This window comes from Trachurus trachurus (genome assembly GCF_905171665.1).
Source record: "Trachurus trachurus genome assembly, chromosome: 6".
NCBI lineage: Eukaryota > Metazoa > Chordata > Actinopteri > Carangiformes > Carangidae > Trachurus > Trachurus trachurus.
Window position 1 is genome coordinate 4,260,813 of NC_139897.1, and position 12,907 is coordinate 4,273,719.

Consider the following 12,907-nt stretch of genomic DNA (forward strand, 5'->3'; position numbering starts at 1 on the left):
TGGGCAAGTGCAGTTGCACAGTGTCAGGGCTGCACATGTAGCCTATCATATAACTACAACGAACCTAGTTTGATTCAGCTTATCTGCATTACATCTCCACTGTAACTGTGAAATGAAGGTCAAATACAAAAAAAATAAAAGTTGTGTAGGTCTTCTGCTTACACGAGAGGAGAATATAATTGTGGGTATTGTTGGCCTTGTTCTTCTGCAGTTTTTCTTTAAATCAATTTATAACAGACATGGTGACTTTACTAAAATAAACCCCTCCAACAGCATCAACTCTCTGGGTTGCCCTGGTGTCACCTCTCATTCAAGCCTCTCTGTGGTCTCAGATTCAAACTGATCACAGTTCAGCAGCTGCTACTGCTCCACAGCTACATGTTTAGGCTACTTCCACTGACACAGGGAGGGGAGATTATAACAAAAAGAAGTCTGAGGGTATTTAATATCAAAACACTGATGCTGTGGTTCAATTAAATCTAGGAAATGTATTTCTCTCTTTTTAAGCGAACAGTGGACAGTGTTCAACACAGTGAACAAAAGATAGTCTTGGGATATTATAAGTACATGAGCAAAATGTCAGAGCAGTCATTTAAGTCATGGAGACATTCTGTGTTTGGCATGAATGAGAAGACTGTGTCTAAAACAGGAAGCATTTTTAATGACCTAGGAAAGTTCCAGCATCCTGTGATGCCTAGTGAGAGAAACAGCAGAAAGTCTCCTGCATCACTGTGACCACCAGGCAGACACAGCCTATAAACACAAAGTCCCTTTAATGTATGTGTCCTCGTTGAACTTTCAAGTTTAAACTCATACAGCCCGCTCAAAATAAAACAACATTAACATAACTTAAATAGCACTAAGAGTAAATGTCCACAGCTACCAGTGTGGACACAGACAATGCTGATGGCTCTCATGCTGGACAGGTGGACAAATCTAAAATCGTACAACATTTGAAAACAAGAAAAAAACAAACGGAGGGAAAGTAAAGCTCTCACTTCAGAGAAATCTCTTTGGTTTTCAGTCTTTACTCTGCTGCTGATGGGATGAAGAAACAAAGTCTACACCTCATGTAAAACAACACATATGTCCAGTTAAGAGAGTAGAGTCCAGTAGTAAAACTTTACTGTTACAGAAACATAATTTGACACCCTCACAATATGTAAAAGTGACCTTGTAAAAAACCTCTGAATGAAACCACGACCCATGTGTAAGCTGAGAATTGGACCACGATAAGTTTAGTAATTTGACACTGCTCAGCAGCACCAAAGATACAACTGCATGTCACATGTTCAGATATGTTAGATTGTCTGGTAGATCACAGCTGCTACACTAAACACAGCTGGAGTAGATGATTGTGCTGATGAGAGTAGTTAAGGGCTGGTCCACTGCATCCAGCTGCAGGACACGGGCTCAAGACAACTTTTCATACTCTCAACGTTTCCCTAAAAACTGGAACCTTTCAGAGTGTGCAAGGAAGTCCCTCTGAAGACAATTTTCACATGTTGCCCTGTCATGGTACCAATTCTGTTGCATGTCTTCCCTTTGCAACTAAACTATACAAGATGGGGATAAAATCCTATTTCAGAATCCTTTACCTAGGGCACGCCAAGTGGAAACCATCAATCTGCAGAATCCAGTTTCACTAACAAGTGGTGTAAAGGGTTTCAATTTGAAATTTTGTATATCACAGTTTTAAATTTGGTAAATTTGTCTTACTGTACTGGGTGTTTGTTGGATGATACTCCAAGTCTTCCCATTATTTTGCTTCAGTACTTTTCTGTTGTTGTTTTTCATAAAGCACCAAGATCAGGACATCTTTACACTCACGTTGACACGTTTTCAACTTGTGCTGACAAATTTACATCTACTCCTTTATGCCCCACCATGTTTTCATTTGATTCTGTAGTCAGCGGCAGTACATCCATTTACTTTTTACCTGAACACCTTTCAGATGCACTCTAGCATCCAAATCCATCTGTGGGTGGCTCCTGTCTGAAACAGGGGTGCATTGTCTAATCTAAGAGAATTTCCTTGCTATTTATCTATTGTTGTTTATGATAGTAGCCCAGTTACGTTGTATTTGATCTGATCTCATCTTTATTCGAACGAGGAACATGAAAAATCGACCAACCAGTAACTAAGACCTCTCTTATTCTTTCAGTTTCATATTTAACTTGTGCCCATCAACTACCTAATGTTCTTCTGGGCATGTTACTATCACATCAGTGTGTGAACACTGTAACCTGGGTCAGTTCTGTTTGGTTTGGTTTTGAAGCACCATTGAGAATGATATAAGTGGGAGAGCTGTATGGATCCAGTCATCTCTGAGTCTTCTCCAACTGGATTTGTTTCCTGCTGCTCAGATTGCAGATTCACACCTTCTTAAGCACCAGTGATGAAGATGTGAGTGTGTTCCTGGTTCACAGCTCATCACTCTAGCAGTGGACAGGTCAATAGAGACCTTGCTAGAGTCATACTGCAGTGAAAGTGTGGCGTAAACGTCCTACCAGTCTCCCTGGTAACGGGTTTATGCCTCTGCATATGGCAGGTGATACTGTTCCTCCCTCTTGTTACACCGTTTGGCTATGATTGCAAGGTAGAGCACCAACAGAATGACCCAATAGCAGGCGTAGAGTATTGTCCCTGTGATCAGCAAAGCTTTCTCTGTCTCACTGAATGGCTCCTGTGTTTCACAGTAGACTGTATACACCACTCCTCCAAGCAGCACCATTGCCCACACTGTGACAGGCACAGCGCCGATCAGGTTGACGACGATCGTCTTGCGGCCTGATGTCCCCCATCCAGCCTTGTTGATGGTGAGCAGGGCAAATATTTTGGCAGGAAGCAAGCTGGACATGTAGATCAGAGAGTAGAGTGACATGAAGATCATGACCAAGCTGCCACGCAGGAAACAGGCGTAGGTGGCCTTCACCATCCCAACCAGCTGCACCGTCAATAAAAAGAGCAGGATGTTCCACAGCCTTCCACGGTAGAAGAGATGGATGACAGTGGCAACCAAGAAGAAGGGGAAGAAGCCAGTGACCACAGACTCGTAGGTCATCCAGAGGCTGTGCTTGTGGAACCACAGGGCGTTGTAGAGCCACTCACGGAAGTAGGACTTGCTCCATCTCGTCTGCTGGTTGAGCCAACGCAGATACTGGGTTGGTGTCTCAGTTTGGCACTGTGATCGTGCCGTGTATTTCGTCTTATAGCCGAAGCTGAGCACCCGATTGGTAAGGTGCCGGTCATCACCAAAGCTGCACTTAGAGCCCAGGAAGGTCTGGTGGTACCAGGGTTCCAGGAAGCGCTGGAGCAAGGAGTTCCTGTACATCCCCAGGGGGCCGCTGATGCACTGGACACATCCAAAGTAGGACTGGCAGGCTCGCTCGATGTTGAAGGCCATCCAGTAGCGCACACTGCTGAGGAAGGAGATCCATGAGTCGTACTTGTTGAGGATCTGGAGATTTGAGAAGTCCAAGAAAGGAAGGAAATGAAAATCTCATGGGTTAATTTTGGCATACAACATGTTGTAGTGAGCTGTCAGTCACCCCTAATGACAGGCCTAAGACATTCCTCTCAACCCTCAGCTATTAGTGTCACATCTCACCTGTACATCCCCACCGACTCCTCCCACCATCGGATCCTCCTCAAGGATCTTCAACATTTCTATGGTACATGCTGGATCAAGAACTGTGTCCGAATCACACACCTGAAAAGACACGACAAAAAACACACAAGGGAGGTGTAACAATGCTGAGGGGTCTCACACAGATTGAGCCATTTACAGGTACTGGTCAAACTAAGGTTGCAGGTGTTGGTGCTGATCTATGAGAGAAATGAGAAACTGCTGATGGAGATCCCAGCTGGTTCACTGGAGCTGTGCATGGCTGGGTCAGCAACATGACCTTTGACCCCCAGCACTGCTGCAGAGGGCACACGTGCAACAGCTGGCTGTGAAAAGTCAGCTGTAAATCCAGCACAGCTCCATTAGTTTAGAGTGCAAACAAGTGAACTCTTTAAACAGAGGGTCAGACTGGGGCCAAAATTTTTAAATAAGATGTTTAAAACATAAATTGATAGAATGGTCAAAAACTGACCAGCAGCCCCACATGGAAAGAATTAATATGGAAAGTGAATCTCCGCTTTTTCAAAACTCCATTTATTATCTTTAATCTTTATTTGACAAACAAAGACAAATCTTTGCTGGAGACAATGCGGACAAACACACATTTTCTGGGATTGTCCTAAACTGAAAATGTACTGGGAGGGGATCCGGACGGAACTTTCTAACATTTTATAAATTAGTATAAGGGATGATCCGCTGATCTTTGTTCTTGGAGTGCTTCCCTGTGACTTTTTATGTAAAGAAAAAATGTACCTACTCAAAGTCCTCATAATGGTGGCAAAAAAGATGATAACTATGTCCTGGTGTAAGCCATTACCCCCGACCGTTGATCAATGGAAAGAACGACTTCTCAGGGTATACACAATGGAAAAAATAACAGCAAAGCTCAACTTTGACGTGGCCTTATTCAAGAGGAGGTGGAACCCACTAATTACTGGACTAACATTACAGGACACCGAGACGATTCAGCATCATAAAGACACCTACAGGCCTGGATCCTCAAAAGTAAAAGGGTGTATTTTTGTTTTTGTTATGATTTCATTTCATAAGTATCAATCACCATGGAAATTCTACTCAATTTGACTTTTACATAATTATCAATAATTCAATCATTTATTTTAACTTTCAGACCTCTGACACTGTCATAAGAATATGGAACTACCTTGCCGATTGGTTCTCTGTTCATGCTGTTCCTATTTTTTGCCTTTTCTACTTTTTTACTCAGATATGGAACAAAATTATTTAAAGCTTTTAACAAGAACAATTCTGTAAGTGTGTTTAAGTATGTAAAGCTTGAAATATCAATAAACACATTTGTTCAAAAAAAAAAACATCGATTGATTCAAACATATTCATCCATGGAAGAACATTTATTATGTAGTATTTAATGCAGTTTTAGCAATTATCTAGCTTATCTTATGCTAATGCTATTTTTAGCATCTAAAAGGTTTTACTTAGGAATACTTTTCTCTTTTAGTTCTGTTTACATCAGATGAATGTAGATGAATACAGAGTGGTGGCCGTGGAAGACAAAACATCTGATCACTGTATGGAGGTTGTGAAATGGTGAAAGGCTCTAACAACACAGACTAAATGAAGGTTCATGTTTATAAAGGAAGTACATCAAGTTAGAGGGGATGCTGAACACATAGCCTCATGCTCAAGAGCACTGACATCATCATCATCAAATGTCCATTGTGTAAAATTGTCCTAATCCTTTTCTGTAAACTCTCAGTGCAGCTGTTTATGTATATTTATAGTTTAATGTCTAAGCCTCTTACCTGCATATAGTCCACACTGTCCCCCAGTGCTTTAAAGGCAGTGTACATCACCTCTCTTTTCCCTCCCCACTCTTGCATGATGCAGGAGTAGCGACAACCTCTAACCAGCCGAGCAACTCGTGCTGCCTCCTCCATGTGCACTGTGCTCCTCCCTCCACCGCCAACACCTTCTCCTCCACTCCCATCACTGTGGTAGTTCCCCTTCCACACCAGACTGCCGGCCTGGTCCGCGCCACCCATCACCTCCTGGAAAATGTCCATCATGTAGCGATCCTCTGGCCGGTTCCCATCCACCACAAGCACCACCTTCAGCCCAGGGAAGGAGATTCTGCGGATGCTGCGCAAGCACTTCCTCAGGTAGTCCGGGTCCTCCTGGTAGGCGGCGATGCAGAGGGCCACAGAGCGACGGAGGTGCTGAGGCCGGGCGGGGCTCCTCATGCGCCGATGCTCCAGGAAGGCAAAGAGGCTCTGAAGGAAGAGGTGGAGGGAGAGGAAGGCACCATAGAGGCCGAAGGACAGGTGGTGCTGTTCAGTGTGGATGAACTGGTAGCCTTCATTACAAAGAAACACAGTGGAGTGAGTAAAACACACATGGTAATCACTTCTATTGACACATGTACATGTTTCACTATATGAAATCCGCAAGTGGACCTGTGACGTAGGCCAGCAGGATGGTGAAGAGGACCACTGCAGCGAAGAGGGTGGTCACCACGATGTTCAGCGTGTTCCTGCAGTGAGAGGGCATCTGGGGGGCGGAGGAGGATGTGATAGGGGTCAGGTACAGGGGAGGTAGAGAGAAAGAGCGAAAGAAGGAGGACAAAGGTCACAGAGGGAGAGAGGGCAGGGTAGGGGAGAAGACACGGAGAAGAGAAAGGGAAGAAATGAATTACAAGCGGGTATATTGGCTTGGCTTTGACCTCAGTTAACACACATGTGGAGCCTGAATAGGAATGAACATGAAGGGCAAGGCAAGGCAATTTTATTTGTATAGCCCGTTTTTACAAACAGTTTGTCTCAAAGGGCTTTACATGGCATCGTAGCAACATCCTCTGTCCTTAGACCCTCACATCGACTGAGGAAAAACTCCATGGAAAACCCTTTTAACAGGGAAAAATCGGAGAAACCTCAGGGTGAGCAACAGAGGAGGGATCCCTCACCCAGGACGGACAGACGTGACATAGATGTTGTTACAGACAAGAAAACAGTTTACAGTTTACAGAGTAATTGAAGCTGTTCCAAAGACAAACACATTACGCATCAGTCTCAAAGACAAGGGTTCACACCTTTAACAACTCTCACCTCTCTTCTTTTGTGTATCGTCATATGTCCAGATCTGTATCATGCAGCCATGTATCAACTCTCACCAATGGCACTAATCACAAATAACGGTTGTTATATTATATATATATGCTATTTTTGATGTTATTTATGCAGCTGCTACTTTTTGGGAGAAGACATTATCAGTGTGGGTAATATCACGAATAGGGCTGTTACTGTTATTTTGGAAACGACTACACTGGAGAATAATATGTTGTTAGATACTTAGAGTCTTTTAATTGACATCCAATCAGTTAAAGTGAAAGAGGGGGCGATCAAACACTTCCTGAACATCTGCTCCTCTCTCTTCATCTTTCTCCCTCAGTCCTCCCCCTCCTCCTCCTCCTCCCATCAGCCCCTCCAGCACTCCCTTCTTGCCTCTGAGTTAATAGCTCTAAATAAAGACCAGCCAAGATTTGGCCAGTGCTCAGGACCAGTTCAATGGAGGAACAATCCTGCCCTTTCATTCATGAAATGACCTCCCCACCACCACCACCACCACCACCACCACCACCCTCACCTGGCCAGCCCCGCTCAGGAGAGACAGACTCATATTTATATTGTTCCCCTCAGCTCAGCTCTGATGTACAGGTTTACATCCTGGTACTGAATCACTCACTGTGGTGTCCAGACACAGACAGACAGGGGAGGTTTTTGTAAATAGAGATTTTGGAACACGCACAAAACTTTTTTTTCTCAAGCATTGTTCTCATGTGTCATCACACCAGGTTCTTTAGGATAATCTCAAACCCAGAACCTCCCACTGATAGTTGCCCTAATTTTGAAGAAATCTCTATTCTCTCCTTTACTGCTTTGTGTTATTACCTGGTTTGACTACTCTGCTGATACCAGCTGCATTCAGGCTCAGTGTAAAGAAGAATATCACAAGGAAAAGTCCACATAAAGTAAAATATAAAACTTGTTTAGCCAATTTACAATTTTCATCAAATTGTCTGGTCTTTTAAATCGAGGTTTGAAAAATCAGTGATCTGTACGTCCACGTTGATACAAGAGAGGAGACTGTGGTTTGTTCATCTTTTACTCAAAAACATTGTTACTAAAGGATTTAAATGAAATATCTCTGGGAAATCTACACAACACACTGGCAAGAGAAGGGACTATTTCTTAAATACAAGGAGTGACACCAGATCATATGTCCATACTGGATATGAATATGGATCCTGTATCTGCTGCTGAGGGTCACAGACAAAAGATGTTCTGCTTTGTGTGTGTGTGTTGTACAGTGGATTATAGCAGCATGCTGAGGTGGTGTGGCCTGGATGCCCCGGGGGCCACAGGCCACATAACAAGCAGAACAGTAACTGTTGACTGTTTGATTAGAGGGCCACAGTCACCAGAAGGGGCTGTTGGCATGTTGGGAGCTGGGATTAGTCTGGGACTTGGGAGAGGGGGGTGTGTGCAATTACCCCCAAGGTCTGTCTGCTGTGTTATACTGACGGTAACACATCAACAGAGTGATAAGTTAGTGTTTAAGTGACTAAAATGAAAACAAAAACTTTCACATCAATTTACTGCGCAGTATAATGATGATTCTGTCTGGAGCCACAACTCAAACATCGTCATCCATCCAACTATCAGACGACTAATCTGGAGCTAATCCTTGGTGATCAACATCTCGGTCAAAAGACATCAGCCATCAATAATAATATTTACTGCTGACACTCATAAGAAAAGAGTGTTTTGACTGATGAGCAGGGAGTTTAGGTGAGCAAGAGGAAGAGAGGGGTGGAGGGAAATCAGGAAACATGAGGATAATCCACTGGACAGTAACATGCGCTCAGTTTTTCTTTATTTGTTGCCATCATTTTACAATGAAGCTCAGGTTCAGTAACGTATCAAATATGGCCAGGTGGAGGTCTGAGGTCAAGAGGCAGACCTGATCCTGGGGCAGGAATCACTTTGGAGATGCAGCTGGCACAGAGTCCACAAGACAAATGGGTCGGAGGAGAGACAACACGAGTGTCCTACATTTAAAATCAGTCCAAGACTAAAAATATTTGATCCCCCGACACTTTGCTCTGCCTCTGCTTCTCTTTAGTTGCTTGTGTTACATTTCACTGGTGTCACAACATCTTACCAAAGGAGCTGAGCATTAGCCAGATACATGTGTGGATTACTGTAATGTGCTCTGTCCTTGTATGTAAATAAATGGCGAAATTTGAGAGTTTTGTGTTGCAATCGCATTGATTTGTTTTTGTTTTTTCACCACTTGGAGGCAGCGGAGTATTTTTTTCACACACACATTTACTCTACAGTACAATTCATAATGGTTCATTAGAGGTTAAAACTATGTGTACTGTATTAATTGGCTGTGAGTCTAAACTACCTTGAGAATGTAAAAAGAATAAGTTTATAGCCTGGTGATGTCCTGGGTGTGTACAGGCAAAACGTTTGCTCTATGGTCAGGAAGTAAAGACATCAATAAGTCTCACTGAGATTTAAAGATTTTTTTTTTACAGAATAGCATCAAATTAGAATGAACAACCAGCAATAGTCAGCAATGATCATCATAGAGATTCAGAGTCTTGCTGTAGTGCAGTATCTTTCAACCACAGAGAGTCTGAAGAGACTGGACACACTGATGATAGGATCAGATGATCAGGTACATGTTTATCCGGACAGCTCAAAGTACAGAGGTACATGCTTATTTGTTTTGTTTATTTGTTTAATAAGAACAGTTTGTCTATAAACAACAGAATCGATTATAAAATTGTTACACAACTAATCAAAGAAAAAACAAGTTTCTCAAGGACTGAAGTTCACCACTGCACCATAAACTCTGGTGTGAACATGAGACAACAGGCTCTGAATAAACATACTTCAATGTGTGTGTGTGTGTGTGTGTGTGTGTGTGTGTGTGTGTGTGTGTGTGTGTGTGTGTGTGTGTGTGTGTGTGTGTGTGTGTGTGTGTGTGTGTGTGTGTGTGCGTGTGTGCGTGTGTGTGTGTGTGTGATGCAGCACTGACTCTGGTATAAGACGAGTCAAGGGCAAGGCTGAGAAGAGAAAACTCACATCACAGAGATATGTTGTGAAACATGGATAAACCTTGTGCTGACATAGCGATGAGGGAGACAAGCAGCTCAATGTGTAAAAGCAGGTCTTAGAGTAATTTGCCACTAGAGGGCGAAAATCTAATAAAGTTGTTTGGTGTTTAGCGGTGGCCACAGGACGATCACTCAGCACAAACACAGAGGAAAGTCCTGCTTGAACTGTGTGACACACAACCTGCTGCTGAGGTGGAGCCAGGGCAGCTTCCTCCATTCATATCTAACACTCCTCATTTAAAAACCTGACATTCAGTTCAATGTGAATCATGTGTCTTCACAATGCCAACACCAAAATCCCTGAGTCATAAACTACTGGACATGAAATTTGCTGCATTATTCAGACTCACCAGAGGATGAATCCTCTCCGTGGACAAGACTTATCTGAACATTGGTCTCAACCAAAAGGTGAAACCAGAACAACAGTTTAAAGTGTCTCTGTAAAGTCTGAGTGATAAGTGTCTTTGAGGCCGACACATTGAGAAAAAACAACCTTCAGATCAGTGTCTCCATGGTAACCTCCATTAACCCAGAGCATCAGACTCCACACAGAGAAACCAGAGGCCCAGCAGGGTTCAAACTCAGACCCTACAGTACCAACACAGTTGTATGTGTCCTGTGTGAATCCAATTCTAATGCAAAGCCTAGGCTATTAATAGTTGGCTAATTAGCTTAATAGTTAGCTGATGCAAATGCAGAGTTATTGTTATTCGTTATCCATTCACATTTTATTCTATTATTGTTTCACAGTCATCCAGTTCTGTGGAACAACAATGAGCAGAGATGAGATTAGGGGGAAAAATCCTAATTATGAGTCCATTTTTAAAACCTTTTTAAAATTTACTGCATTTTCTAACTGAAGAAAAAAATCTCACTGACCAGTGGTTTGTGTTGAAATAATAAATAAGTTTTAATGAGTAAGGTGAAGAAAGTGTAATTTCTTTGCTTTAATCTTATCTCTGTGGTTGATTTTCCTCTTATTCAATCACCTGACTGTGCTCCCTCATCCTGTGTGACTGGATCAGACGGTGGCGTCTCACTATGCACCAGCAGCCTGTCAAACAGCAGCAGGTTCAGTGTGGAGCGTCACCAGACTCTGACAGGTCCAGCACGGCAGTGATGCCATGGAAAATCAAACAGAAAAGCATTTTCTTTGGAGATGCCAGAGACTTTCAAACGGCCACACTGAGGCGTTCCTGTCGTCTGTTTCCTAACGGTCACCGTCTGCCCTCCGTCCACACACACACACACACATACACACACAGGGAAAAAGCAGCACATGCAGCTGACGCCAGAGGCAACACAGTGATAATGTTCATACACAGCGAGGGAGCAAAGATACACACCTAATCCTGTTGCAGTTAATGTGGAAATGAGCAGCAGGTCTGAACTTCTGTCGTCCTGCTCAAGTGTTTAACTCACTCACTCACACTCACAAACACACTGACACACATACACAAGGCGTCAGGCAGAAAAAATAATTTTTCTACCACATTTACCACACAAGCCTGAACACACTCAAGTCTTTGTTCTGTAACGTCTTACTAAGCTTTAAGGTTTGCTCAGTCCCAAATTTTCTAAAACTTTCCCCTCAGCCTCTGTCCCTGTTCAACATTTCTGTTCTCACTTGTGAATACTTTCATTCATTCTCTTCTCCCAAAGCGTTACACCTCGCAGCCAAACATGGAGCATTCACTTCAATTTCAATTTAATCCTCAACTTAGTTAAGTGAGAAGCAGAAAAAGAAGCAAATGTTTCATCTCTCTGCTCCTGTGGGGTGGAGGTAAGAGGAGGGGGGGGGGGGTCACATCCTGAGGACACAGTCTCTTAGGAAAGCGTATTATTAAAGCCTTTACCTTCCTGACCCAGTGGACCCTCCGTCTTCGTCTTCCCCTCAGATCTCCGTCCGCCTGGTCCGTCCGTCGATCCAGGACGTCCAGCCCTCTCCTCAGCACAGCACACTTCTTGTTCCGTCCCCCTCCTTCCACCAGCTCACACTACATCTTTATTCCAGCTTGCTTGCTTAATTCAGGAGCTCCCACATACAAAAATACAGCAGGCAGCCTAAACCACCACCCTCCACCACTTCTCTGGGCCAGCCTCCTGCTGCCTGCTCCTCCTCCACCTCTACCTCCTCCCTTGGTCTACCAGGACTATTCCAGGGCATGAAGCCCCCCCACCCCCCCCCACAAACACCCCCCCAGCTGTGATGTGATCAGAGGTGCTCAGCCAGCAGCTGATGCTGGGGCAGTCTTACATCTGTAGATCACAGGTTGGGGGCTGCGGCTCGTCTGCTCTCTGGTGCTCTCCATCCTGCGTCTTGATTTCTACCATGAGCCCGGGGCCAAATCGATAGTGCCGGTAGAAGATGGAGGGGCCAAAGCTTGATCTTGGCCTCGTCCTTAAATCTAATTTGTCCTTTGTCCTTTTCAGTGAATCATCCCCGGGTTTCGTCACCACCTTCCCCTCTGTCCCGTTCTGCAGTATCAGCTCCTCTCGTTTGCAGCAGAGCCTGAATCCTCCTCTCCCTCTGTCACGCTGTCCTGCTCGGCCGGCTGCTGGCAGACCAACACTGCTGAGCTTCTCCTCCACAGCTCCTCTCTCTGGCTCCTTTAGCCCCCCTCTTTTCCTCCCTGCCTGCCCCCCTCCTCCCTCCTCCCCTCCCTGAACACCCCAGCTAGCTCCCTATCTCTCTGCAATGCAGCCAGCCTCCAACAAGCCAGGGGACTGTTTGACTGGAGCCCCCTCTCCTCCTCTCTCTCCGCCTGACTCAAAGCATCCTTTATGGGCTTATTTACCTTCCCTCCCTCCCTCCTTTCTCCCGCTGCCTCGGCTGAGCTGCTGACATCCTGCAGGTTCCATGACCACGCTAGGCTGGCAGCCTCAGACAAATTGCAGTCTGCCTGAGAATCGATATACAGCTGCCAAAGCCACTCAAACACATTTCATTCAAGTCAAGTAATAGACAGCACTTCATTAAAACAAACTCCCATCAGGAAACAAGGCTGAAGTGACTCACAGAGCTGTGAGCATCTCAGGGTCCTTGACTGTGACACATGGTGAGAAATAAATGTAATTACTGTAACCGACCTGTCATGGCTTCAGCTCACCCCCTC

At 44.3% G+C, this 12,907-nt stretch overlaps 1 protein-coding gene across 1 annotated transcript; it reads right to left on the reverse strand.

The window, feature by feature from the left end:
* Positions 1 to 468: 468 nt before the first annotated feature.
* On the reverse strand, positions 469 to 11,915 carry has3 (hyaluronan synthase 3). Its single transcript, XM_083973683.1, has 5 exons — positions 11,648 to 11,915; positions 6,061 to 6,154; positions 5,410 to 5,960; positions 3,611 to 3,712; positions 469 to 3,460 (listed from the first exon to the last, which is right to left on the reverse strand). The coding sequence occupies exons 2-5, from the start codon at positions 6,152 to 6,154 to the stop codon at positions 2,531 to 2,533; spliced, it is 1,677 nt and encodes a 558-aa protein (XP_083829809.1). The 5' UTR covers positions 11,648 to 11,915; the 3' UTR covers positions 469 to 2,530.
* Positions 11,916 to 12,907: the final 992 nt, after the last annotated feature.

What these genes read in the sequence shown, in the direction of transcription:
- has3 (XM_083973683.1), bottom strand. Translation starts at nt 6,154, where the DNA reads ATGCCCTCTCACTGCAGGAACACGCTGAACATCGTGGTGACCACCCTC. An exon ending in CCTGCTGGCCTACGTCACAG is followed by an intron (nt 5,961 to 6,060) that starts GTCCACTTGCGG and finishes TTTGTAATGAAG; the next exon opens with GCTACCAGTTCATCCACACT. An exon ending in ACAGTGTGGACTATATGCAG is followed by an intron (nt 3,713 to 5,409) that starts GTAAGAGGCTTA and finishes GTGTCTTTTCAG; the next exon opens with GTGTGTGATTCGGACACAGT.